The 26,434-nt window shown below is 47.5% G+C and overlaps 10 protein-coding genes across 10 annotated transcripts; 3 read left to right on the top strand and 7 right to left on the bottom strand.

Moving 5' to 3' along the window:
- Window positions 1-421: 421 nt before the first annotated feature.
- On the bottom strand, window positions 422-745 carry N7483_010127 (uncharacterized protein; the record flags this gene model as incomplete). Its single annotated transcript, XM_057093554.1, has 1 exon — window positions 422-745. One exon carries the CDS (start codon window positions 743-745, stop codon window positions 422-424), a length of 324 nt encoding a protein of 107 aa, XP_056939525.1.
- Window positions 746-3,378: 2,633 nt separating this feature from the next.
- On the top strand, window positions 3,379-4,149 carry N7483_010126 (uncharacterized protein; the record flags this gene model as incomplete). Its single annotated transcript, XM_057093553.1, has 1 exon — window positions 3,379-4,149. One exon carries the CDS (start codon window positions 3,379-3,381, stop codon window positions 4,147-4,149), a length of 771 nt encoding a protein of 256 aa, XP_056939524.1.
- Window positions 4,150-4,537: 388 nt separating this feature from the next.
- Window positions 4,538-5,044, bottom strand: N7483_010125 (MAPEG family protein; the record flags this gene model as incomplete). The annotated part of the gene is made up of 1 exon (XM_057093552.1): window positions 4,538-5,044. One exon carries the CDS (start codon window positions 5,042-5,044, stop codon window positions 4,538-4,540), a length of 507 nt encoding a protein of 168 aa, XP_056939523.1.
- A 372-nt stretch (window positions 5,045-5,416) lies between these two features.
- On the bottom strand, window positions 5,417-8,224 carry N7483_010124 (beta-glucosidase; the record flags this gene model as incomplete). Its single annotated transcript, XM_057093551.1, has 8 exons — window positions 5,417-6,812; window positions 6,868-7,122; window positions 7,173-7,333; window positions 7,397-7,485; window positions 7,536-7,669; window positions 7,731-7,897; window positions 7,957-8,039; window positions 8,101-8,224. 8 exons carry the CDS (start codon window positions 8,222-8,224, stop codon window positions 5,417-5,419), a joined length of 2,409 nt encoding a protein of 802 aa, XP_056939522.1.
- A 1,627-nt stretch (window positions 8,225-9,851) lies between these two features.
- On the bottom strand, window positions 9,852-13,601 carry N7483_010123 (HECT-type E3 ubiquitin-protein ligase; the record flags this gene model as incomplete). The annotated part of the gene is made up of 3 exons (XM_057093550.1): window positions 9,852-10,774; window positions 10,832-12,964; window positions 13,016-13,601. 3 exons carry the CDS (start codon window positions 13,599-13,601, stop codon window positions 9,852-9,854), a joined length of 3,642 nt encoding a protein of 1,213 aa, XP_056939521.1.
- An 885-nt stretch (window positions 13,602-14,486) lies between these two features.
- N7483_010122 (60S ribosomal protein eL15) lies at window positions 14,487-16,303 on the bottom strand (the record flags this gene model as incomplete). The annotated part of the gene is made up of 5 exons (XM_057093549.1): window positions 14,487-14,627; window positions 14,717-15,100; window positions 15,313-15,399; window positions 15,464-15,556; window positions 16,295-16,303. The coding sequence occupies 5 exons, from the start codon at window positions 16,301-16,303 to the stop codon at window positions 14,487-14,489; spliced, it is 714 nt and encodes a 237-aa protein (XP_056939520.1).
- A 63-nt stretch (window positions 16,304-16,366) lies between these two features.
- N7483_010121 (BTB/POZ domain-containing protein) lies at window positions 16,367-17,080 on the top strand (the record flags this gene model as incomplete). Its single annotated transcript, XM_057093548.1, has 1 exon — window positions 16,367-17,080. The coding sequence occupies one exon, from the start codon at window positions 16,367-16,369 to the stop codon at window positions 17,078-17,080; it is 714 nt and encodes a 237-aa protein (XP_056939519.1).
- A 1,854-nt stretch (window positions 17,081-18,934) lies between these two features.
- Window positions 18,935-20,338, bottom strand: N7483_010120 (RING-H2 finger protein; the record flags this gene model as incomplete). The annotated part of the gene is made up of 3 exons (XM_057093547.1): window positions 18,935-19,542; window positions 19,605-20,009; window positions 20,278-20,338. 3 exons carry the CDS (start codon window positions 20,336-20,338, stop codon window positions 18,935-18,937), a joined length of 1,074 nt encoding a protein of 357 aa, XP_056939518.1.
- A 1,035-nt stretch (window positions 20,339-21,373) lies between these two features.
- Window positions 21,374-23,564, top strand: N7483_010119 (histone acetyltransferase NGG1; the record flags this gene model as incomplete). The annotated part of the gene is made up of 3 exons (XM_057093546.1): window positions 21,374-21,899; window positions 22,049-22,518; window positions 22,584-23,564. 3 exons carry the CDS (start codon window positions 21,374-21,376, stop codon window positions 23,562-23,564), a joined length of 1,977 nt encoding a protein of 658 aa, XP_056939517.1.
- A 523-nt stretch (window positions 23,565-24,087) lies between these two features.
- Window positions 24,088-26,053, bottom strand: N7483_010118 (nitrogen permease regulating protein NPR2; the record flags this gene model as incomplete). The annotated part of the gene is made up of 4 exons (XM_057093545.1): window positions 24,088-25,272; window positions 25,330-25,466; window positions 25,527-25,955; window positions 26,011-26,053. 4 exons carry the CDS (start codon window positions 26,051-26,053, stop codon window positions 24,088-24,090), a joined length of 1,794 nt encoding a protein of 597 aa, XP_056939516.1.
- Window positions 26,054-26,434: the final 381 nt, after the last annotated feature.

The following is a 26,434-nucleotide window of genomic DNA, read 5'->3' as shown; positions in this document are numbered from 1 at the left end:
GCCACAAGTAGATCAATGAAGACCGGAAAGTGGGACGAATCCGCCTCGTTGCGCATGACCACCTGCTCGGCAAAGTTAAAACCGAGACCGGAGACCCCGGTGCGCTAGCTGAAAGTAAAAGAGGGTCGCTTTATCATTCCATTCGCTGATGTCTATACCGGCTTCATATGCGATACAAGCTCTCGGCGTAGGCCCGAAGTCTGGCTTTAGGTCCGAGTGAAATGTAACATGGATTTGGGCCAAAGGCGTTGGCGGTTCAACACAGGGAACTCCACAATTTTGGAGACACAACATGCCCTGCCAGCTGATCCGTGGCTCACACGCTGAGTCCAGGCCAATCCCATCACACAAGTGACGAGCGCCACGTCAGGTGGAAAGCGCCTCCATGCAAGACTGAACAGGCATGAGTTTTGCCACGCATTCAAAGATGGCCGATCGGACTTTGCTGCTCTTCGATCGAGACAAGATATCGGGGACGTGGCCTCATAAACTCAAGGGTCTTGACCAATCGCAAAAACAGCGCACGGAGAGACAATGCAATGCAAAACCTGCTTGACGGGCAAATAGCGACGTAACCCCAAAGCCTGTGTGCTTGGCTAAGTTTCAGATCTGTCCAGAAGGTAGCATATGACTCAATATCGGCTGGGCTCGAGCTAAGTTCCATCACATCAACGTAGTAAGTCGAGCTGAAAGTGGACGGAAAATGTGTTTGCGAGGACGAACGAGCAGCTGTTGGATTCACCATTGTAGAAAGGAACGCCTTCGGCATCTAGTAGCACAAATTTCGGACTCAGTCAGGATTGATCAGCGGTATTGAACGAGACGAGGAACTAGCCGAACGACGTCGGTGGGGGCAGGTCGACCAGAAAATCCCTCAGTCCGGCCAGGACGGGGCGCAGCTGAGGGATCCATGCGTCCAACCAGGTGCAATCGTTGAGAAGCTGGTGGGAGGCGGCAAAGGTGAGAGAAGAGGGTGGACGATGGAGCGACGCACCGCGGATTTATAGATCCAGGACGGTCGGCAGCGAGGCGGTGAGGGGCCTACGGGGCCTGTTGAGGAATAGCGCCACAGCTAAACCCGATGGGGATGGCGCTAGACCGACCTCGGGGTGGGTGGGGGCGGGCGCTATACCGGGATGAGGGAGCTGCCGTTTCCGGCGGCGGCGGCCCAAATGGAAATACTACTAGAAAAGAAGACTCTATTATAGAATAACTTGATTAGAATACTATTCAAATGTTTCCTTCAGAGAAGGGTAAATACTATAAGAGAATCTTAGTATAATATGGATGTTTTAAACCCCTTCGAGTCTTCGTTATTATTTCTTTGTTACCTAGGTAATCTACTAGTAAGAGTGAAGAATACTTCAAGTTCAAGTTTCACTTAAATTCTCTTATAGCAAAAAGAATTCTTATATCCCTACCAAATAGTATTATTAAGAATTTGACAAAAGTTTTTTAGGGGTCATGTATATTTTCTATAGTAAGCCCATATAAAGATACCCCCAAAAAAAGTGGGAGTTAGACTAACAACAGGCGTTAGTCTGTCGCTGGCCTACACCTGGAACTTGAAGCCAAAGCGACCTGGCCAAAACCTATTTTTCCATGCCGAATTTTGACCGCCTAGCTTACCGCTGGTTACTTTATATGAACCTTGGAAACGTGGAACCTTAGTACAACTTCGATAATACGTAAGGATAAAGTGAGAGATAAGTGAAGTGCCGGTGAGAGATATCTAAAGTGAGAGATGATGGCAAGTAGAGCTACCTTCCACTTTTTTATTCTCGCCCTGCAGCTTGACAACTACCACCGAGGTAATCAGCTATGGTCTGATTTCTTCCCTGCACAAGCCAGAGCGTACCTCCCAGCAGCCAGGTCATCTCCCGCGAGGACTCTATTTTCTCTCCAAAAACAGATATTTCCGAGACGACCTTACAGGCATGAAGCGGACCTATTTGCAGCGCGCGCAAGAATCGATCTTTATAATCCAATGCCCGATAAAAGAAAACATGACCAACTCGTTCACGCTTCCTTTCGAGCGTTCCTCGATTTTTTACCAGACGATGGACGCGATGAGGTCATGAAGCATATCAATCAGGCGCATGATGACGAAGATCTATATCTTGTTTTCAGTAACCTCTATACTGGTCTAAGATCGCGGATGTGGTGCCATCCTAATTCCTCTAATGTGTCATCATCAAGCCCTATGTCCACAAACACGAATGAGCCTCTGTCTCGCGAAGAAAGATTCAAGAAAGACTTATTAATGCGAGATGACTATAAATGTGTCGTTACTGGGCATATGGATCAGTGGCATTATGAGGAACTTGATAAATAAGATCCAGACCTTGATGCAATGGAAACAGATGGAGCACACATTGTCCCTTTCTCGTACGGGTCATGGAACCCTAACCAGGGGTGACCTCCAGATTTGGCCGATTCTTGGGAGGTTTTATATCGATGTTTTCCCGCAATTCGAACCGTTGGATTGAAACATGACAAAATCAATGATATTAGTAATGGCCTCACTATGGCGAACTGGATTCATCGTCACTTTAGGTCCTTTCGAATTGCTTTTAAAGCAACAGAACGACCGAATCAATATACAGTTGAGGTGCTGCGGAAAATAAGCAGGATCTTTCGAGTAATGCGGGACATGGTTACTTTTGAGAACCATGACCCGGAAAATGTTCATGAGCTGCCTAGTCCAGCTTTGTTAGACTGCCATTACAGACTTGCAAAGATTCTCCAGGCTTCCGGAATGATCAAAGCGTTTGATGATGATTTTCAAACGTGGGAGAGTATGAAGGAGTCAATCTATGGCCTTGAAGAAGATGGATCGACAGATATCCAGAAGGTGTTAGAAGCCTCATTTTTAAGTCGACCCTGAATAAACTAAATTGTACATTACCCAAATAGGTGTATCCGATGAGAAGGATTGAATGTCGCTCACTAGTTAAAAATTCCTCAGCACACTTCAGGCTTGCACTATTTCGGTGCCATGAATAGAATTCTTGCTAAGATAATCACTATACTATCCATACTGTAGTACATAGTAGGGGTCTCTCGAATTTTTGATCATTTTGCTGCAAGGGTTTACACTGCTGTGTAACTGTGTAACCAATATTCATGCCGTAAGAATGTGGTCGGTAGAGAATCTAGAGATGATCTTCCAACAAGCAATTTCCCCATATGTACAGCGTCGTCATAGTACTTGAGAATTCCGAGCCAACGTCTTCATGCATGGACATTATGGCAGTATTTAGTTGTATAGAGCTTCCTTGATCCCTGGCCATTTTCTCAAAGGTACCACCCCCAGTTTTTCCAAGGTTCCACTTTTCAAGCTTGAGCCTAACCTTATTTTTACAAGAAAAGCCTAAAATGCCTGGTCTAATCTTACAATCTGGACCTTCATGGCTTCCATCCCCCGATCAGTTAGGCTTGGCAGTTGCCAGATACAACGAGCCCCTTGACCCTTGGGCCGAAGTAGCGTCCAACACATACCTCTACGCCAAGGCGAACATCACCCAAGATAGCGATAATGTATCGCACGATTCCTTCCGCCTTTACGAGCAAGTTTCAAATGAAGGTCGAGAAGGCCAGACATACTGCCACCATATCTACAATCAGTATGACTCGCTTGAGCCCATCGTGATTTTCTCTCAGGCAGACCCTTTCGATATGATCGGTCCGGAAACAAACACCCCTCAGCAAATGGTAGAGAAAGCTCTTGAACCCCCAGAGCCTGAATACGATCCTGTGACAATCTATAACCACGACCTTCTTCATGATCTGGCGCAATGGGGCAAGATCAACTGGTCCTCTCCGGATGGATCGTACTGGATCACCCCCAGTCAGCTCAAAACTCTTACCTACGCTCCGTACGATATGGCGACTTTTTGGAAAATCATGTTTGGAGTTGAGCATCCTGCTGCGGTGAAGGTGTTGCATGGTGCTATGTTTGCGGTGAGAAGGGAGGCGATATTGCAGCATCCGAAAGAGCTGTACAATAATTGCCTGGATCAGTATGCCGATGCAGGAAAGGCAGCTGTAAATCCGGAAGTGAGTTTCTTCATGGAAAGGATATGGCTTGCCTTGTGGGGTTCGCAATTCTGGTTATCAAATTCGTCAACAGCTGAGCGATTCTCCTAGTGGAAAGTCCAAGCTATGTGATTATAGAGTAATCAAGAACAAAATGAGAGATGCTCGAGATATGGGGCCTTGGAAAATAGGAACGTGTTCTAAGGAATGGGAGGAGATATGGAAGGCGACGACGTCATGTCTCACGATATCGTGGCCAGCAAGAAACCAACTTTCCTGTAATATTTATTGATTGCTTTTTGCAAATAAAATTAAGTATCGAAAATCATTGCCTTTTGTACAAGACTCTATGGACATCCTTCCGGGCCGCCCGAACTCATAGTTCAGAGCCCAGATAGGGGAAGAGAGATTCATTAGATGACAAGATATGCTCTGCGTAGTGCCTCATGAAAGTTTTCACATAATCAAAATACAACTCGAACTTGAACACGCTGCTCAATCAAGCACCATTCCTAAAAATCTTCTGAGCCTCCCACAGCAAATAAAAGCAACTGAAATTACCCCACCACCAAGTGAGTCCCCGTAATTGACTCCATTTCGGGTGATCGACAAGAATATAGATCGCCCCATATGCAAGTCTCGCAACTGTGTACGATATCCCAGCAGCATTGATGATCCGTGGCGAAACACCGGCAACAGACGCAATACCCAATCCAGCAACAAAAAGCGAGAACCCTTCAACGGAATTCGCATGCGCTGCTTCATTTCGCTTCAACATGTCAAGCTGCCGACGTGTGATTCTTCCTTCTATGATGGCTGCTTCACCAAATTTGGCGAGGTCTTCGCGTGGTGAGACGTTATGATCAAGGCCGTACCATTGCTTTAAGGTGCGAGAGGAGAGGAGACCGTAGGCGTAGAAGTATTGGAAGCCTAGGAAGAATGGGCTGTAGTTTGTGACCGGGGAGTCCAAGGGCCCGGCGAGGCCAAGTCTTGTAAGGAAGGACATTTGAGGGAAGCTTTCACAATTGGTGTGATCGAAATATCCTAGTGAGTACTCGGAAATGTTGGAATGATGGGACCCCGGGGTCATAGAGCTCTTTATATGCTAGTGAGTGGGATTATTGGGGCCGAAACCCGATATTATGCACATGTGGTGCAACTTGCAAATATAGTAGCTCTTCCTTCTGATCGGGCCGAAACAACCCGACTATCCGTTGTTTTTGTTTGATTGACGGAATATGAGTGTTGTAAACCTGAGAGATTCCATTCCAAGGTTAACCTGAATGGTTCCTGTGACACAGGATAATATGTGGAAGATTTAGTAAATTCAAAACTTGATCTATTCTCCGCTCAAACTTAATCTATCAGCTGCTTGTATCTAGCTCGAATCGGTAGTAATCTTCAATATGGTCTTCAAAGGCAGACTGCGACTCGATGAACCGACATAAACCTTGTAATTCCCGCTCTGGAGCTTCCATTTCTGTGCTGCGACATCCCAAGTACTGAGATCACGTCGGTTCAGAGAGAAAGATACTTGAGTCGAGCGACCGGCTGGGATTCGAACCTTGTCAAATCCACGAAGTTGTCTCACGGGTCCACCGGGAATACCAAGGTATAGCTGGGCAACCTCAGCGCCTGACTTGCTTCCTGAGTTCTGGACTGTAGCGGTAACATTGACAATGCTGTCCCACAGGTCCACTTGACCTCCTTGCTGAATCACACCACTAGGGTAGGCGGCGATTCCATCTTGCACGGAAGAGACGTGGAGGTTTGAGAATGAAAAGTTGGTGTAAGAGAGACCGAATCCAAATTCATATCGAGGCGTGATGTTCTTCGCGTCAAACCACTTGTAGTCAAGCAGCACTCCTTCGGTGAAGTTAGACTGAGGGAAAAGTGCAAACGGAGTGACTGCATAGCTATGCCAGTATGCTGGGTAGTCGGTTTCGTTCTTGGCAACAGTGTAGGGGAGCTTGCCGCTGAAGTTTTCATCGCCGTAGAGCAGAGCTGTGATAGCTCGACCGGAGTCCTGACCAGGGAGATGGCCAAAGACAATCGCGGTGACATTGGGGTTCTCTGCGAATGACTCGACCAAGCGAGTACCAGCGTTGTGAACAACGACAATGGTATTAGGGCACGTATTTGCTACTTTGGCGACTAAGGAGTCCGAGTAGCTGTCGTAAGTTCCGGAACGGTCCAGGCCCTCAGTAGCAAATGCATTGATGAACACAAGGCATGCATCCGATGCCTCCATAACGCCCAATTTGTTTGGGTCCTTTCCAGTGTCCCACATGATAACGGTGTTGTCTTCATATGCTCGTTGTTGAAGGGCATCCAGAGGAGCACTGATATAAGGACCAGCATTTGCACCAGAGCCACCACCAACACTAAGTGTACCATTGAAAGCAACTTGGTAGTCATATGGCTCGTCGATGATGTCTGTGCTATCGGCGTCTCCGTCGAGCTGGAATAAAACTGGCTCATAGCCTTCTTCCCAGGGGTCTGTCACAAGGACATTATTAGGAATGTAGCTAACAGGCGCAACAGCATCCCATCCAAAGACGGAGAGCAACTGGGGCTTTTTTAGAGGCAAAGCGTTTTTAACATTCTTGACAAGAACATGTCCTTCCACTGCACCCTCAAAAAGGACCGGCTTAGCTTCGGGGGTAAGCGCGTTGACAATTGTATGAGGCTCGCTAATGTTGGTTGGCATTCCAACGCCCAATGCAGGGTAGCTCGGTGAATCCTGGCCCATCTGGTACCAGGTTGCAATAATTCTATGAATGTCAGTAAGATCTTCTGCATTGGGGATATTATATCTGCGAGTCATACCTTGTAGCCATGTCATCAAGACGAGAGAGCGGAACACTACCATTTTTGACTGCTTCTTTCAAGAGGGTACCCCAGTATGTTTCACCCGTTGGCATGGCCATATCAAGACCAGCCAGAGCAGAACCGACACCTGAATGCTGGCCACCCCAGTCAGTGACAACGAATCCTTCAAAGCCAAGCTCTGTCTTAAGCAATCCATTCAAGGTCTTGCTGTTCTGGCATGCATAAGAGTTGTTGACACGGTTGTAAGAACACCTAAAAGTCATCAGTCCTCTTCCTTTAGACAAATCGTTCCCAGCACATACATAATGTTTCCAGCGCCAGCCTTCAGTGCATCTTGGAATGGCCATAGGTATGCTTCATGCATCGTCTTATCATCAATGTTGCTGGAGATAGACTCCACGGTCTCGTTATCGGAGTTGGTGGTAGGGTTACGGTACAGCTCTTGTTCGTATCCAATGAAGTGCTAAACAAGATACTCAATTAGTTGAAGTTCTTTTCTCTTCATTCATGAGCAGCTTCAACTTACCTTAACACTTGAAATGACACCCTGCCCTTGCATACCATCCACAGTATGCGCTGCGAGAACACCACTAAGATACGGGTCACTGGCGACACCTATACTCAATCAGCAAAAAAGCAATGATACTTCAACCTCTTTTACTAACCTTCCCAGTTTCTCCCGTTGGTAGTCAGTCGTCCCATTGGGGCAACCACGGGGCCCAGCGCTATGTTAACACCCTTGGTGCGGAATTCACCACCCATGTACCAGCCACGATCGTGCGCGAGAGACTTATTCCAACTTATTTTGAAAAAGGTAATTAGCCATTTGCTTGCCAATACGATTAAGGGTATCTTCTCACCTAGCACCAACATGGAGTCCACTTGGATAACTATTCACGAAATCTGCTTCACGGACACCGTTGCCCGCATCTTGAAGACACAAACCCGGGAATCCAAGGCGAGAGATTGCCCCAATGGCTCCCACACAACCCGTACCTGATGTTTCAATTCCGTATGTGAGGTTGTTCTATGTATCAAGCTCGGTCAGTAGATGAATAGACTCGTTTGGTCTCGTCGGAAGCTTACCTTCTCCTCCAATGTCATCTGGGCAACTAGGGCTGCCGCCTTTTGGTAGGATGTAGCCCAGTCACCAGTCCCAGTGCCATTTGCTGCCAGTGTTATATATCAGTATAGGAAGATGAAATAGCATAAAGGAGAGTGTAGACATACGCGAGGGATACACAGGCGGAGAGTCTCCATAGAAGTAGGTATCGGAAGTAATGTTGCTCTCGGCATGGCCAAGTCCACAAAGGGACAGAATAGCAAGCGCAAGAACAGTCTTCTCTGCAAACATTGTGCCTTGTTATCCAATGCCTTGACTGGAGTCTTCTGCGCGTCCACGATCGAAACGAAAATTCATCGATCCGGTGACCGGCATGCCTTTATACATGCACGTCCCACTCCAATTTCTCGCATTTTTTCCGGGTAGTCAATCAAATTAAGCTGGATCGTCGGTGAGCTCATCGCCGCATTATCCGGACGGGATGATGGGATCACCATAAAATCTTCCTGATTCAATGACCACGGGTGCGTTCTGATGTCCAAGCGCATTAGCTTCCCACTCTCCACGTCAAATTAATGAACAATCGGCATCTGCTAGGTGCTCAACCCCACATCTTTGCTCAGCACCTCGTAAGCCTCGCTTCTCGCGTGGGTAAGTTATTGTCACCGGTGACGTTATCTGGGCTAGGAACTGGGTAAACCTCGGGGGAATCCAAGCCGGGGTTGTGGCTGAATTCTTCTTGGCATTGTGGCAGCTATTATGAAATGAAAAGTCGGTCGCTCCACTCAAGAACACCACTTTGTGAATAGACTTCCGCCTTGACTGTCTTGTTTGTTTAGTGTTCCAACTAGAGTCCTCATTTCAAATCAAGCATCCGTGCCTTAGTAAACAAGCATTTGGAAGTGGCACAGACACGGAATTCTGCTAGGCTAAAATCATCAGATTAGAAATCGGCTTGCACTCCGATAATTCCCCTTCTTGGACCCCAATTTGTAGTGACCATAATGTGGAGGGTGGGTTCGGACGTATGCACCCTGCATGTGGGGAGATTGTGGGGCCCCATGCGTTCAAATCCGGGGTGATTGCAAGGATGTGAGAAAATCGCATTTTGCCGGTATCAGATCTTCTGGAGAACCTTTTCATGTTCAAGTTGTAGGGTTTTTGGTCAAAGTCTCTGAAATGAAGAGCATCTGGTTCAAATGCTGTTATGGTTAGTATCTAGTTTGTATGAAACTAGTAGCAAGCCAAGATTATCCTACCGAAGGTTATCAGAGGCTTAGCAAAATATTACTGGAATGCCCCTCCTCGGCTTAAAATTTCCCCACGCGCGAGGGAAAAATTCCATTCGAGAAGTGGATCTTTTATCGTACCAGCCTACGGGAATCATGATACCTTGCGATGTCACCACCTCGGGAAGTGGCCTTGGATCGGCCCTTGAGCAAATCAGGATTGAACTCCAACCTGACCGGCGTGGATTTTTGAGAGCTAGGTAAATAGATCGGCAATTCGTCGGAGATTCCGAGTCTCTGGCATAAAACTTGACCTTAAGGTTGTTCCTATTGCACATATTGAACATCATTTGTGGGGCCTTGATCAGTTGACAGATCTCAAGCCAAATTTCATAACGTAGAGACTTTCAATACTCAGGAATATAGTCTAGAATACCAGTCCTTGGTTCCAAAAGATTTGATTTGAAGCTGAAAATACGTCTTAAAGACTAAGCCAAAAGCCAGCAAAACACCTTCAAGTACAATCCAAAGGAACATGATCCCAAAAATTCAGTCCCAAAATGAGGGTAAACGAGAGGAAAGAGGGATGATCGGTCATAGGGTTGACCCATGTAACCAGACGGTATGACGTCCAGCGTCGATTTAATTGCGGGTTGAAAGTCCAGTAAGTAAAGATAAGACGTGAGGGATCATTTCAAACCAAAACCTTCACTATTCACAACCGCATCCCAGAGCAGTTTCAGGAACTTTTCACGATTGGCATAGCGATATAGACTCAATGTGTTGAAACAGGTCCGTGCAATAGGGTATCTCGGTGAGTCGTCTCCAAGACAAGCCAAACGGATTGAGAGGCTCGTGGCGCCCATAGCGGGTATGCGATCACTACCAGTGATAAATGACAAAATCTTTCGCTGCGATGGTGGCGGGGCACTCTCAAAGAATGCCCAGAACCACTGCACGACCGGGATTGATTCGGGATATGGATGTGACCAATTGTCATATGTGGCCACCGCACGTAGAGAGGTCACGTCAAGAGGCTCGTCTGAGCCACGTACGAGCAGTTCGATTTCTTCGGCTCGGAACAAGGACAAGGCATTGCCACCGCAGACTGTGAAGAATCCCCGTTTAAATGGCTCATATTGCCGAGCCACAGCAGTGTCAAGGAGATAATATAAGTAAGCATCTACGAATTCGCGCCGGTTGGCATTGGTAACAGGCCTCTTCTCTCCTCCAGCACAAAGAGGCACATTGACAACCTCTCCATAACGCTCAACTTGGGCGACGAAGTCGTAGCAAAAGGTCTCTGCAACATCCCCTTCATAGTCAAGCAGCATACGAAGGCCTTTAGCAAGTGCAGGTCGGTATTCAGCAAGGTCATCCAAGGTACATTTGAACTTGGGGCGCTGGGTTGGTGATACCTGCGGAATGTTGGTTTGCGGAGCGGAGGCCAACAATTTCCTGAATGCGAAAGGAGGCAGGTCGATGTCCAGAATGGTGGAATTGTAAATGGCAAGTCCTAGTAGAACTCCAACGAGGAAAAACTGCTCAGAGGATTCAAAACAGAAGGGGTTGAAGTAGCAATATTTCGAATCTTCGTCGTAGATGAAAAGGCCTATCTTCAGTTAGTTGAATTCTCAATCAACCATAACTCATTCATAATTCCACTCACCATGATGAGGGTCAAAGACTTCTCGGACAAGCAGCAAAAACCACTCCTTCCGTAGACCACCAGCATCAATACCTTCTTCTCCCAAAAACTCGATTCGAAGTCCCTTCTTGATCTCCTCTTGACCTGATCCTACTACCTCGCTGACACCTCTCAGACTGTCTTCAACGAGACATTCTCGTCTCACCTTCAACACAAGATATTGACTGACCGGTCGGTGATTGAGAATGCTGCTGAAAAAGGCTTCACGTGCCTTCACCTCCATCTGGCGTCGGGCATCGTGCTCAAGGATGTGAATTTTGGCCCAAATACTGAGGAAGAAAGGGTACTGGCAGAACGAAAACTTTGAGCTTTTTGACTCCCACGTTTCAAAGTCTGTGACAAGGTCTGAATAATCCAGCAAGGTGTTGTAAAACGAGCTGATTGGGACCACGTATTCTTGGTCACGCTCAGAATTGTTCCCAGAGTCAGTAGGACGCCGTACTCTCACGTCATTTGACCCAGTATCAGGCTTCCGTGGCGTCTGCGAAGTATTTGCAGTGAAAAGAAGTGACAATATTCTTGCTGCTCCTCTAATCTGCCAATCTTCCGCGTAGATAACTGGTTCTTCCTTTTTCTTCGCCGGGTGATTGTTCGGGTTTCGTCGATTTATGGCCGCATGTAATTCAGCAGTCGTGTTGCCAGCGGCACTGGCAAAGCTCGGGATCAGTTCATTTCCATCCTTGGGATTTTCATCACGTTTGCGACCATGTTGACGGGTAAGGCGATATGTTACAAACCCACCAGCCAATTCGACGATTCGCTCAAATTGACTCGGCGAGAACCGCGCAAACCAAGACACAAAGTAATGGTGACAATCGTTAGACAAGTTGGACATCAACCCTAGAATTCGCTTGAGAATGCCATAATGATGGTGAGAGCTTCCAGGGCGAGTAACCGGTGCGGAAGCATCTTTACGAGAAAATTTTCCATCCTTAGTTGTCGGTCGTGGAGAGTCTTTTGGATGGGATGGTCGCCGGGCATCCCGATGGGATGACTGAGGTGCGCGAGGCGAAGAATACGCGAGAGGAGAGGACAACAACGGATTCGCCAAAAGTATCAGCAAAAATCGAGTATCCTCTGGCTTTTTCAATACCTTCCGTGGACGCTTCAGAAGGTTCTCGCTGGCTTTCATCAATGCTCTTTGGAGATGCAATCGAGATCCCATGATATCATTTTCAATCATAGACGCGTCGATTGACTCCCATTTCTTATATCGTCCATCATCCAACTCTGTATCTGTTGAGCCAGGCTTCTTAGCCATCCATCTCTCATGCCAAGAGCTGCCAGCTGTCAGAATTAACTGATACCACTGGTTAACTTCAGTCCAGTTGATGCGAGGGCTTCGAGACGATACGGAGCGAGATTTATGCGGTGTTCTTTCTTTGAAAGAGGAAGGAAGTTGACCCTCAGTCTGGGCCCACTCCGTCATCCACCATGTTGAATTCTCGGCAACGTCGCCCAGGAGCAATGTTTTGGCATCAGGCTCAAAAACAGGCCCCTGCAAATCCGCTTCAGGGATCACAGTAGCGTCGAATTTCATTTTGGGAGGATTGCCACTGCTGGCAGATCGGATCGACGGCTGGTAAACGGGAAATGACACATTGACAGCTTCGCATCCTTTGAAGGAGGATATAATATAGTTTTCCAGACGTTTGAAGATCAATGGCTGGTCGTCGCGATCTTTGCTGTCTGGCTGTGAGTTTTGTGCCATTGGTTGCGGCCTTTGATCTGCCTTCGATCCATTTTGCAAGTCTGAGTTTGCGCGGGTTCGTATTGGGACGTCTTTGCCTTCCCGTCTCAACGGACTTGGGGTTAGAAAGTTAAGATTCTCCTTGGTTCCATAAAACCGATCCCGTTCACCGGGCATGGTAGACGTGCTGCCGCTGCGAGGCTCTCGCGGGGCAGAAAGATGACTAGAACTTGGACCTGGCATTGGCAGTGGTGGGATTGGGTCTCCATTTTGCGGAGAAACCATCGCTGTGTGGTTATCATCTGACGTCAAACCTGTGCGAGGCGCATCAAGAAGGCTCTGGAAATAGGCGGAGAGACATCCGTCGATCAAATGTCTTGTATAACCGACCGACAAGGGCGCATCTAGGAATATTTAGAAATGTTTAAACCACAAAATAGCTCATGAAGAAATACCTAGTCTGGGCTCCTGCGACAGCGGTGGTAACTTAGCTCCAGGAGGATCAGGAGGCAGTGGCTTTTGCAATCGCTCTTCTAGATTTGGATTCGCGTAAACCTTTTTCTTTGTTGGAGGTTCCACATCAAGATCTGTGACCATTAAACAGGTAGTGCATCGGTAGGTCGTCAAGTGGCGTGGCCAGCGGACTGTCGAGTTGCAGGTTTGGCATTTCCCCTCCGCGAGGTCATTCCCAGGCCCTCCCTTCCATACATCCTTTCGTGGACTAGTTGCAAGAGCCTTATCTGGGTATGTCACATCATCAGAGTCGGAATCAGAATCCCAAGTAGCAGCTTTAGCAGCCTTGTCACGTTTCTTTCCGAGTGTAGCAAAGGGAAACGGATGACTGATTGAGCGGTGGTGTCCACGGCGGGAGGGGCTGTTGGGCGAGTTGCCATTCATTGGAGGCATGATTGGGTCATTCTGAGAATGAGATGGGCGTCGCAAACGAGTCTCCGGTAAGGAAGGGTTCGAGGGAAAGGCAGTAGTAAAGTCCGCATTCGATACCGGCGGTATGGGGAGATTACGTCCAGGCCGGGATGGCATAGGGGCACATCAACTCGACCGTCGTGAAGTGGAATTTCCAATAATCCTTCGGGGAGTAAATCAAGTAGGGAGCTAAAGGGTGGAGCTGGGAACTCGAGCCTTGCGCTGAATGCAGATGAATCGATCGTGGGGAAGTCGGCAATAGTGAGGGACCGAGGGATGGATCCCTTTTTGTTCACACTCTTTGTAAGGTACCGTTCTTGTAAGGTTCTAAAGCACCTTGATAGCTTCGAGTCGAATCAAAGAGGATCTGATAAAGCAAGAATGAGAGTTAAGAAAAACAAAAAGATGTAGGTTCATAGTCACGAATTGGGAAGCGGCTAACAACACCTCATGCGGATGCCTTAATCAGCGACAACCATGGAATACGACCACCTCAGGCTGGGCGCCGTCGTAAGCTCTCGATCTACAAGTATATTTTTAGCTTCTCACTAGATACGAGTAGTAACTAGTCGACTTTTTTTGGAAATTAATACCCACTTTGTATCAATAGACTTGCGTTCCAGCCCAAATCGTGGGGTCAGAATGTATGTTCCCTGAAGCACGCGATCGACAGGTTACAGGTAGTAGAACCTATGCATTTACATATAGAGTAGAGTAATACAAGTTACGAGACCCCGGGTGAGACTACAATCACCATGCTACCAAAGGCAACTGAGTTCTACAAGACCGCTGCACCAGCATGGAGTTGAACTCATACTTCGTTAAATCAAGGGGGAATTTTCAACATAAAACAAGATGGCTTTTTGGCTAAATCACAGCCGTTTGGTCTGCATTAAAGTCGAACCCAGGCCTGATGATACAGTCTGGGAAAGAAATGTTCGAAAAGATAACCACATGCAGCCAATATCCTCCAGCCCAAACCACGCCAGTGCATTAATGCACTTAACGGTAACGCCAGTAGCTCTGGGTGTTCTGGCGCTTCCAGGTGTGGCGGCGACCAGACTTGGTGTTGTTGTAGCGGTGACCCTTGTTGATACCACGGGACTTCTTGCCGGTAGCGGTAAGACCACGGCTCTCGCGGTGCTAGAGGAAAAAAATTGTCAGTATGAAAATTTCGTTGGGAACAAAAATTGGAAATTAAATTTTTTCCAAAGGCTGAAAAGAAATCTCACCTTGTGGACAGACTTGCAGATCCAGTTGATGCGGGCATCACGGCGGATAGCCTTGTGCTGGGGGTCGACGAGGATGACCTCGAAGTACTTGTAGGTGGAGTCCTGGTTGATCCAGTAGGAGTTCAGGACACGCAAGTTGGCACAACGACGGCCAACACGCTCCTCAGCAGTGGCGCGCAGAGCACGCTGGTACTTGAGCTGGTTGACACCGTGGTTGGTGGGCTTGCCGTAGGTGGCACCCTTGGGGACAGGGCGCTTACGGCCACCGCGGCGGACACGGATGCGGTAGACGACGTATCCCTGCTTGGCCTTGTATCCGAGACGGCGAGCCTTGTCGGGGCGGGAGGGGCGCGAAGCACGGTGAATGGCGTTCAGCTGGCGGAGCTATATTGATGCACTCTCAGCAAAGTTCAACGAGTGTATAGCAAGACACACGAGACTTCGAAAAGTCTCTTGCGTGCCACAACCATTTCCGCCGCAAGTTCGTTCGAGCCTTCCAGTAATACCAAATTTCAGGCATTTCCTATGGCTGTACGCAGACGAAGAGCTCGGCGGGAATGTTAGGCAATCGAGGGTTTGAGGAAATTTTATCTCACCTCCCAGCAGCGAACGCGGAGCAAGAACCGAATGACATCGGACTGCTTCTTCTTCTGAATCTCTTCGACGTACTTAAGGGCACCCATCTGAGAAATTGAATGTTAGCAATTTGTCTTATTGCTGTCGTAGTATTGTAGGTATGAATCGTACCTTGTCGGCTTCACAGGGTCGTCGGTTGTCGTTAATCGCAACTGCAAAGAAAAGTTCAAGCAGAGAAGAGGATTGAGGATTGTGTGTGGGACGCTAGCGATTAGCCGAGTGTGGGTTTTGAGCCAATCATAGCATGCGACCCACTTTTTACTATTTTAGAGTAACTTCATGCCTCAGGTGTCATAGTTCTTCCTCAGGTGTCTATTTCCCTTAAACCTGAGGCATCAAATCGATTCTCAGTTCAAACTTATTGACCAATGCCCAACTTGAATGCTACATAGGACACAATGGGATAAGTATTCTGTATCCTAGTGGGAGTTATACTACACAGAACTTGAACTTGAAGGATAATCAAGCGATCTATCTGAATGAAGATAGTACCTAGCACAGAAATACTATCTACTATTGCCACACGGAATCGGCCATATTATTTCCCAGGCTTAGAATCGATGGAAAAATCATGCACTTGGAATACATGATTACATGTTACAGTCCCAAGGTCTGTCCCAAGGTCCTGAAACTGGTACCACCACTTTTAGTCTCAAACTCCCGAAGTCTCCAGTTTCCCAGGTTCCAAGGTTTCTTGAGCTTTATTAATTCTTCTATATTAGCAAGCTAGACGGTATCTTGATTTTTCTAGTGTCTCTCAAATATACACCTTCATACTGATCAGATCAATACCAAAATACGACATCATGGTTTTGTTACTGTGTGGGGTGACCCACGAGAAGTTGACTCGGGGGCTGCTTCCAAAAAGGTTTACATGTTTATGAACCCTTGCATCTTCAATGACGACCAAGGCCATGCCTTGAGATCGCAACTATGAATCACCCAACTCATATCATAGACCCAGATGGGGATATGATGATTGTATTACATAATGCAGACTCTCCTTTTGCTCAGATGGCTGAAGATATGATCCCTGGGACATTATTTTTCAACTTTCCCGGTTCTTCTAAAAATGAGCCACCTCCCCCTGAGCAGCCCGCTTCCGAAGATGCTCGTGCTGGCGACGCTCCTCCTGACGACGCTCCTCCTGAAAACGCGCCCCCTGAAGACAATGTTCCCGAAGACGATACCGTGGAAAACCAAACGTGTGAACGAATGGATAAAAGAGAATTCTGCTTTCAGGTTTCCGCAAAACATATGATGTTTGCCTCCTCATTTTTCAAGAAAGCTCTCACCGGCGCTTGGAAAGAAAGCGAAACCTATCAGCAGAAAGGCTCAGTTGAGATTACTGCGGATGGTTGGGATTCCGAAGCGCTCCTCATTATTCTTCGTGCGATACATTGTCAATACAACCAAATACCAAAAAAGGTGACCCTAGAAATGCTCGCTAAGATTGCAGCTATAGCCGACTACTACGATTGCAAAGATGTTCTTTACATAATGACAGATATATGGTTCGGTTCCCTGGGCGAAAAGGCTCCGACAAGTTCACGAGACTTGGCTCTCTGGCTGTGGGTCGCTTGGTTTTTTAAACTCCCAAAAAAGTTCTCAGAGTACACTTCACTTTTAATGTCACGGAGCGATGATTTGATTGGTTTCCGGGGCCTTCCAATCCCCGCTAGAGTAACCGGTAAGGGAAGATGTATCCGAAAGTTGTATGGTTCCTAATCGAAGTACAGAATCCATGAACCAATCTCGACAAGATGCTATCGAAAAAGTGATGCTCCTTGTTCATGAAACACACAAGGCCTTCTTAACCGGGAAACGAGGCTGTGGATTTGAATGCCGATCAATCATGTATGGGGCGCTTACTTCGCGTATTCAGTCAAGCCCTTTTCTTTCACCGAGGCCTGCAACTCCTTTTGTAGGTTTCAGCTACAACGACCTGGTACAAAAAGTATTCTTATTCAGATCGCCACAGTGGTTTGGCCCTTCATTTGGCTTTTCCAACCGTGGTAACACCTTCCTTACACCTTCCATGCTTGTATTGACTCGAATTTTGCCTCACTGTTTCCAGTCGGGAAAGTTTCCATGTACATTGAGGGACTGAAAATAGATATGTAGCTTCTTCAATTTCTAGATGGAGTTTCATAATTCATTAATCAAGAAAGACTTATTTTGTCCCGAAAAGCTGCATCTTTTCTACTTGCCTACAGATGGGAGATGCGGACTAAGTTGTAAGGCTTTTGCAATCTTCATATGGAGTTTCAGTGGCAGACAATCTTGGACAAGAATCAACTTTGGAGATCCGCTTACGCAAACGTCCACAGGATGGTGTTATATTTGATGACAGTCTCAAACATCGAATACATGCTTTCTGCTGTTCCTAGCCTTGGAAGAAGAGAAATCTTGTGTGGATTGCGTTTCTGAGTGAATTTCAAGGACTTGCACATGTGGGCTGCGTCTTACTGCGAGATGGGTTATTAGGTTGTGGATTGCTGGAATCATTGTGCGGGCTTCCTTTATGTTTTTAGTGCTTGCCACATGTGCAGCAATGAACCTGAATGGTGACTCTGGGTCTCTACCTAGGTACATTTCATATATCAAAGATTTTATTGTGAGGCTGTTTGCTGTGTTCTCCCATGATGCTATGGATGTATATACACGTATATCCTTTCTCATGCTCTACTAGTAGTAGAAATCAATTCTCTTTATTTTTGATTCTTTCTTGCCTGCTCTAAATGACCAGTACTATTCTGTTGAGCCTATAGAGTAAATATGTCAATGTATGTATGTTCTCATGGATTGTGTTTTTTAATAGTAGACTTCGTCACTGGCAATGGATGACGGCGGTGCAAACAAATTGAAGTTTTAACAAAGAAGATATTAGTCTCATCGCAGGATTGAAGCAACTTTGCTCGTGAGAGCTTGTATATCCAATTTAAGATACTTATATGAATCACTTAAGCCCCACAAATTGGGTATCTGGTGAATTCTTCTTTTGGCTGCATGCGACTGCTCACTTTGGATATAGATGCACATATGGTTGGTAGGAGACATTTGACTCATACTAGTAGTATCGGGAAAGTAAACCGTTGCTAAGTATTGTGGAAGGTCACGACTGACAAGCTAATGAGAGCTTAGTGACTTTTCCCAGGGCCTTTTCTTTACATCTGTACTAGCATTGAGGTATTCAATGTTATCGTTTGCTCACTTCAAGTTTCTCTTAGAGCGAGGCTAGTATGGGATGATGGCTTGTAGGCTTACGTCTCAAGAGGGATTATGTTCATCACCGCTTACATTTACGTCTACGTATAGATGCACAAGACACTTCAAGTTCGCGGTACCTCCAGGGCTTTTTATTAGCTGCTTGGTACCCTTCCTACCAGGTAGCTCCCAGCTACCTGGAAGGGCCAGATAAAAATCTGAAAGAAAATAACAAAAGAAATCAAAACGACCCCCACCAGCTTCTCCCCGCAACTCAGGTGACGGGTGACTCAACTCGCGTTATAGACCCATCACCCCATACACCGGGGGATGGGGGACGAGTGAGCCACCACGTCGCTGGTCAACCCGGGGTGCTCAGTGCACGCGCTGACGGCACAGCGGGCACAGGCTGCTTCGGTGCATCAAGTATTGGTCGATGCACCCCGGGTTGAAGATGTGTCTGCATGGCAGCTGGCGGACAGTCGTCTCTCCGGGGACGAAGTGCTCGAGACAAATGCTGCACTGGTCTTGATCTTCGATGTGGCCACCTTCACGTGACCATTTGGAACCCGCATTTGACAATGAAACATTGCCATGATGGCCAGGCTTGATGAGAGCAGCTTTGGGCATTGTTATGCCCGTCACTCGGCTGATCGATGGTGCCATGGTCTGGTCCTGTCGATAGATGAACGTTGGCATTGCTTCGACAACGTGGCGTGGCACTTTGACCTGGTTCAGTGCCAAGTGCTCGATGTCAACTTCGTTCTGGGGGGTGGCACGAGGACGAGGGGTGGCATGAGGAGTAGTGGGCAGAGGAACAGTTGGTCCAACAAGCTGACGCCAAAAAGCGTTCAGGGAACGCGGACGCCCTTTCGCGAACCAGATGACAAGGAGGGTAACGAAGATTGCGAGGAGGAAGAACAGGCTGATCATGATGCCCAGCGTCTTGTTGAAAGAGAGACCCTGGTCAGGAAAGCTGCTTCCTGTGAGAGTTGTGAGTACTGGTGATCGATTGGGTCATCAAAACTAGCCATTAGCCACTTACCGGTGTCAGCCATGATGAATAGTCTTGAATTCAGACTCGAGGACACGTCTGTTGATAATGGGGATGTGGAATTTTGATGGGATGGTGAGTCGGGGAAGGAGGAAGGAGATGGGAACCAGGAGAGTTCATTTATCAACGTTACGCCGGCGGGGCCTGGAACCGCATACACAGGATAACCATTATCCAACCTCCATCTGCCTTGATCATTTAGGTCCCAACGATCTGCATTAGGTGACGGCGGTAGTCCTGTATCATTACTCTTTGGTTCAAAGAATATGACAGCCGCCGTTTCAAGCTCTCTCGCAGCAGCCAAAAAGGATTGAGTACATTCGGGCGACACCCAAGGAGCCAATGCGACAATACGATAACCAAACTCTGAAACGTCACCATAACGAGTCACGTTTTCTGGAATGAATGGTTTAGTTATCTCATTGCAGGGATCATTGGCGTCAAGCTCTGGCACGAATAATAGGCCATATAATCGACCTGAGTCTGGAAGTTCATGGCTTGAAAGGACTTGAACAGTACGATCCAATACAAAGCGAAATACAACATTTTCCTATATGAGAATTCATTTGTGAGTATTTATTTCACATCTTTGATCCAGTCCCGAGTCGGGGCTATTTAATAGTCTTGCTTACATCAATTGAAGATGAGGAGTTAGAAGCACTACCCGGACCCGCAAATATCGAAGCAATTGTTGCCTTTGAATCAGGAGGAGATGTGCGCGACATGGCTGTGACAGATCAAGCTGTTTTATAATGAGTCCGTAGTGTTTACCTTTGAACCAATTCACAGTCCACAAGACCAATGCATGAGGACTTGTACATGTGTTGATATGATGGCATCATGCTCTCTTGCAAGCATTGATATGTTCAAAGGTGTGCCAAAGAAAAAATCATTTTCAAATCACAATATGGCAGTCTGAATCTGATATTTTATTTAAAGATTTTCAGTTTCATATATTGATAGATGGTCGACGAAACCAGGCCAAAATATCCATGCCATGGCTGATTCTGAAACGGAAACGGTTAAATCAACACTGGAATGCGAAGGCAAATCGAGACCGGCACAGAAATTCTAGACGCATAGCCACGCGGCACAGGGCTCACCATGGAGGCCAAAATCAGTAGAATCAAAACAGACTAAAATAAAATAGTTGAAATTATATACTAAAACCTGGGATTTCCCCGCTTATCAAACAGTAGATGGTTGATTCACATATGCAGGCATGCCGTTTGCAAAAGGTAAAGAAAGATATAACATATTGGACAAATATGCCAGATTGTTTTGGCACATATCAAATTTGTCATAATATTCCAGCATTAAAGCAGATAACATGAAAATGAGACTATATACTGCACTTGTGAGAATCTGCAAGTTTGAACAATCAACTCGAAGCAGATGTAGGGCTCGAAAGTCATGGGGTGAGGTTGTGCTGACCGCCTTATAAACTGGCAAAATTCATCTCCGCCAAGCTCGACTCCTCACATTCACCGCTTCACACACCGCCTTCATTTCATCGCGTCTGACGCTGGACAGCTTCAAAGTGATCCCAAGGACTAAACATCCAAATCATCAGACTTGTGGCAATATTACATTAACTGCCCAAAATAGGCTATATATGACCTCATCAGCCACCCTGGCAGTATGTGCTGTTGCTCAACCTCTTAAATAATCCCTCAATTACCTCCCAAACCAACACCCTCGCTCGTTGACCAAGTCCCCTTCATTTCACCGAGAAGAGCCTTGGGCTTCAACCTGTGAGAATGCCATCTGCATATAAAAGCAAGGGTAAAGGCCGCGATGCCCGCCAGTCGCGTAGTCGCAATACTACTCCATCCAACGCGGGAGGTGCACCCGTAGTGATCCCTCCGCTTCCCAGCTACCTCGAAAACGATGTGACCAAAGTCATCGAGTTGGCAAATAGCCAATATACGGAGCTTCTTGGCCTAGTCGATGGTCCAAATATTCCCGATTCGAAGACCTTAGAAGCTCTCGTGGAGCATCTCAACAACCTTAGTGACATGGCAGACACCCGAGGCGAGATGTTCAATGCAGGGATGCGGGAGATGTCACACAAACGGAAGGAAGTAATCGAAGATCAAGATCTTAGTCGCGAAGTTGCAGATCGTGCAAAGTTGAAGCGGGAAACGGAGGACGATGACGATGTGATCCACAAAGGAAAGCTCAAGAAACGGAAGGATCGTGGAAGCGTCAAAGAAGAGCGACCATTAAGTCATGGAGCTCATGAAATCAGCCGTCAAGATGGTGCAGAAACAAAAATTGAAGGTGGTAAGTCAATCAGGCTCCTCTTCCAGGGCTCCCAATGTTTTTCATGTCGGCGCCTCCACTCCCACTTCCATTTCTGTCCCCTACTCCACTTGCCATTTCTCCTTGTTCAAATCTCCTCCACTCAGTATTGAAAACTTACCCAATTCCAGCTGCATCTCCAGTTTCCAAGCATTCCAAAAACGCCGCGTCGGATGGAAGCTCCTCACTGTCCCCTCCCTCCATGTTGTCCCCGAGCGGCCCCACTGCCGAGAACGATGGCACTGCAGCGCCTGAGTCCCCCGAATCGGACTCAAGCGATTCCTCTCACCAGCCTGAGCCCCAACCAGCTGTGCCACAGATCCAAGTTTTCGGTAACAACCCGCTGAAGTTCGATGACCCGACAATCTACCACATTCGAGACATTTTCCCGGAGACAACAGACGATGAGAAGAAGGAAATCTACAGCGTGGCTCACTTCCCAAAGAGTGACCTCGCCCATATGATGGCCGGCATTGCGCCGGACAAGGACTTTAGCAATGCAAAGCCTGCGAATCAAGTCAGCGCGAATACCTTCCAGGCTTACATTGACCCATACATTCGACCTCTAATGGAAGAGGACATTGCCTGGTTACGAGAAAGGGTAAGCGCCTCAGTTTTGATCTCTCGTGTGCCTAAAATATTGTAATTTTGCTGATCTGCCTTCAGGGAGATCGCGCGACACCTTTCATCATTCCCCGTCGTGGGAAAAAGCCGTATCGTCAGGTTTGGGCAGAGGAAGACGGACTACCCTACGACCAAACGCAAGACAACAAGGACCAACTCCCATTGAACCAAGGCCGTAGCAACATCGATCAATTGACCGATGACAAACTCGAGTCCAACGATGTTTCTATCGGACCGTTGCTCAGTCGTCTATGTTCTCTTCTACGATACGAGCACCGCGCCCTCCCCGACGACTCTGCAAACCCAACCACCGGCGAGTCATCTGCACCCACAGCTATCGGAGGCGGTGATGCAATGGAGATCGATCAACCGAGTACCGAGTCAGATACAAAACCAGAGAACAAGTCTCTCCCTCCAGCGACCGCTTTCCGCGACGCCAATCCCAACGAATTCAAGACCTCGGTTGCAAAACTCGATCACGCCCAGCTGGACGAACGCGCTAAGGCAGAACTTCGCTACATCGGCTTCCTGGGCCCCGAGGATAACCCTGACTATGATGCTCATTACGATGACGAGGTAGCCGAGCGTCTTCGTCTTCTGCAAGGTGAACTGAAGAAACAGATCGTTACCAACAACGCGCGCAAAGCTCGCATACTCGGCATCGCCCAGGAACACATGGCTCTCCTCGAGTTCACTACTATCCAGGATGATCTCGACACTCAGGTCCAGCAGGCTTACCTGAAGCGTACTCGAACAATGGGTAAGAGCAAGAAGGGCTCGCAGGCTAAGCACCGTCCCGGTGGTGCTGGTGGTGGTAGTCATGTTGCAACTGGTGTTTCACGACCGGCGGTTGGTGATGCGGCGAAGACGGTCATGGACCGTCGTAAGCGATGGAACGATGCTTTCCTTCCTATCTTTGATGATATCAAGACTACCATTCCTTCTGCGAGTGAGACGATCTTTGATCCTACGGCTATGGCCGAGTATGAGAAGGCTGAGCTGGAGAATTGGGATGAAGAGTAGTCTTCTCTTTTCTACTTCTGGCTCTTTTTACTCACTTTTCTGTGTTTTCCTGGGGATCCATACCCTTTTTGTTTCTTTTGGCCGCATGATATTATGACTGGAATGATGGGCTGGCACGGCGTTTGGAGGGTTCCTTGGGTCTTATTTTTTGTCTTGGGTACTCAGTCGTATGACCTGAAGTACCTCATATTCTTGTCTGGTTTCTTTTTTGTAGAATATTCAAATAAACCTTGAAGGTTTCAGACTGGATTCTCGTACTCAGCCTTGAAATATATTGTATCAATATTCAATAAACAGAAAATTCAAGTTATCACGCTGATTCCAAGTTCCAAGTTGTATGAATATACTACCTACGATCATAACCTTGGTGCTTATAAGATAAAAATGGACAAAAACAATTCCACTAGCATTTACTAGTAAAGGGTATCTAGAATGAGCATCTTAAACATGAGTGAAATAACCCCACTACGCAAGGTTGGGGCTCGGAAGCATTCCATGGATATATCCAGCCACCGACACCACATCACCGATGAAGAATCAACACCTCCCCGGGATACCTCTTCAACCTCGTCGTCAACTCACGCTCACTAATCTCCAACTCTGTGCATATCTGATCAAAACAATGTGTCCCATCAAGATAGCGACTAAATAGCCGTTCATCAATCCTATCATCTTCATCCTCAAATAACCCCGTTAATGGCGCATTCCCTCCAAGACCTAAATTCCCACTTCGACTTCCACTATGAAAGCTCGCTGTGCGTTCATGCCCATTCTCCTGTCCTTGTCTCCCGATTGAAGAAATAGGTGCCTCCTCGCCCGTAGTCGAGGTCGCATATGGACTATTATGCCCCGTTGTAGCGCGGGATGAAGGACCCGTTGATAGATGTGCAGGTGTATTAGCTGTCGCGGTTCCAGACGTAGATACCCCGTTCCCATTTCCATTGCTATTTGCACTAGGCACAAGCGAGGAATTCCGATGACCAGGTCCTGGACCCGGTTGTCCGGTTGCACAGGCATACTTACGCACTCTGTATAAGAAGCCCTTAATCACACCGAATGTAATAAATCGTCGGATATCGATATTCGCTAGTTCTCGACTATGGGCAGAGTACCACTGCTTCACGCTTTGACCCTGTTTCAGACCTGCATATAGCTCCACGATACCCACTCCATCAACAACTGCAGGTCCCTGTGGTAATGTAGGATCTGTTGGTTCGGCAGTATTCGATGAACCGTTCATACCCATTATACCGTGGTTTTCCTCGTCGCCTAGCAGGGGCCAGATTTCCTCTGCATCGAAGCGAGAATCATCGCGGGAGAGACTGGGTGCCGGGTCTGTGAGTGGGCTGGATAGGGATCCAACGTTCGGTCCACCGGGTATGGTTATGGTTGCTGTGCTGCTACTGCTTGTCGCGGCGAGCGCAGCTGTCACGGGTGGAATGGCGGAGGGTGGTGCCATGGGGTTATGAGGTGCGAAGCGAGTATTGACGTAGCGGGCACATTCGAGTTGCATTGCTTCGTCTGAGGCGATCGTGGGACTGAACTGGGCCGTTGGGGCGTAGATTGCGGAGAAGGAGAAGATGTCTAGGAGGAAGACGCAGCCGTAGTAGAGGAGATGGCGGATTGCGCGACAGGTTAGGGAGAAGTCAGTATCTGCTAAAGTAGAGATAATGCGCACACTGTTGACGCCGTTGATGTGAGGGACAATCTGGGAGGGAATTGGTTTAGCTGGGACATTTCTTGTCTTTGCGATTGGGGCACATACTCGTTGCATGGTCAGATCCCAGTTCTCGTCCATGAAAGCTTGATATCGCACCGTGAAAAGCGGGACATACCAGGCCTTAACAGCAGGTGGGGATGGGTAAATGGGAAATAGCTTTATGTTCAATGTGTTGAGCTCGTCTGCCGTGTCCAATTGTTAGTGCTAGAGCCCTCGATTGAATGCAAGACGAAACCACATACCGATAGGAATCATGCACTCGCAGTAGTTATTCAGATCCTCCATCAACATCTCACAAAGACTATGCACCTTCCCTTCGCCACTCTTGGAGAAATCACGCGACAAAAATCCGCTCTGTTCCTCCAGGGCATGCATCAGGTCGGCCAGCTTCCGCACCACGCTTTTGTATGTGCTGAAATCATCCTCCTCGGACAGTACGAGACAAAAATTGAAGATGAACTCGTTCCGATCATAGCGGACCGATTTCATGCAGATTGGATATCCCAGAATGCGGTAGCCATTGGTACAGACCTGGAGCAGGTTGCCGCAGAGCTCCTGGCGAGGGATAACGAAGAACGAGATGTCGGAGAATGTCAGGAACAGGGGCTGCGCGGGCGCGGTAGATGAAGGGACAATTGCCCCATCAGGGACCTGGTGAACGACCTTGGGACCTTGAATAGACAATAGTCAGTACGAATGTTTCAAACCCCTCAATTGGTCTCTTACCTTCCTGGGTGTCGAATTTGCTGTAGAAGATCGCCTTGATCATGGTTGAGCCGTTTAGCGCAAGGCCAAAAATGGCGCACCCAATGAAATTTGAAACGGTCCAAGACCAGCAACCTCTCCGTGTTGGTGAAACCTAAGTACCTTGCAGTTCTAAAGCGATACGCCTAAGATATGAAAGATGCGGGAATTCAATCGAGTGCTTATCGGCGGGTCCATGGATCTCCACTCCCGCTACTCCGTACTCCGTACACACTAGAAGTACAAATAGTTAGGTGTTAAAGAACACATTGAAAGTCTTAGAATGGTATTCAATACGAGATTTAATTGAGATAAGCAAAATTTAATCATATAAAAAAAGAGCTGAGGGTATTAGGTCGCACAGAGAATATCGTAAGCCATGGCCCGAGGCTGCCGCATTTGACCA

The sequence above is a fragment of the Penicillium malachiteum genome (genome assembly GCF_028827825.1).
Source record: "Penicillium malachiteum strain IBT 17515 chromosome Unknown utg000005l:1.0-9002435.0:326005.0-9005861.0, whole genome shotgun sequence".
NCBI lineage: Eukaryota > Fungi > Ascomycota > Eurotiomycetes > Eurotiales > Aspergillaceae > Penicillium > Penicillium malachiteum.
This window is presented reverse-complemented; position numbering and strand designations above follow the sequence as displayed.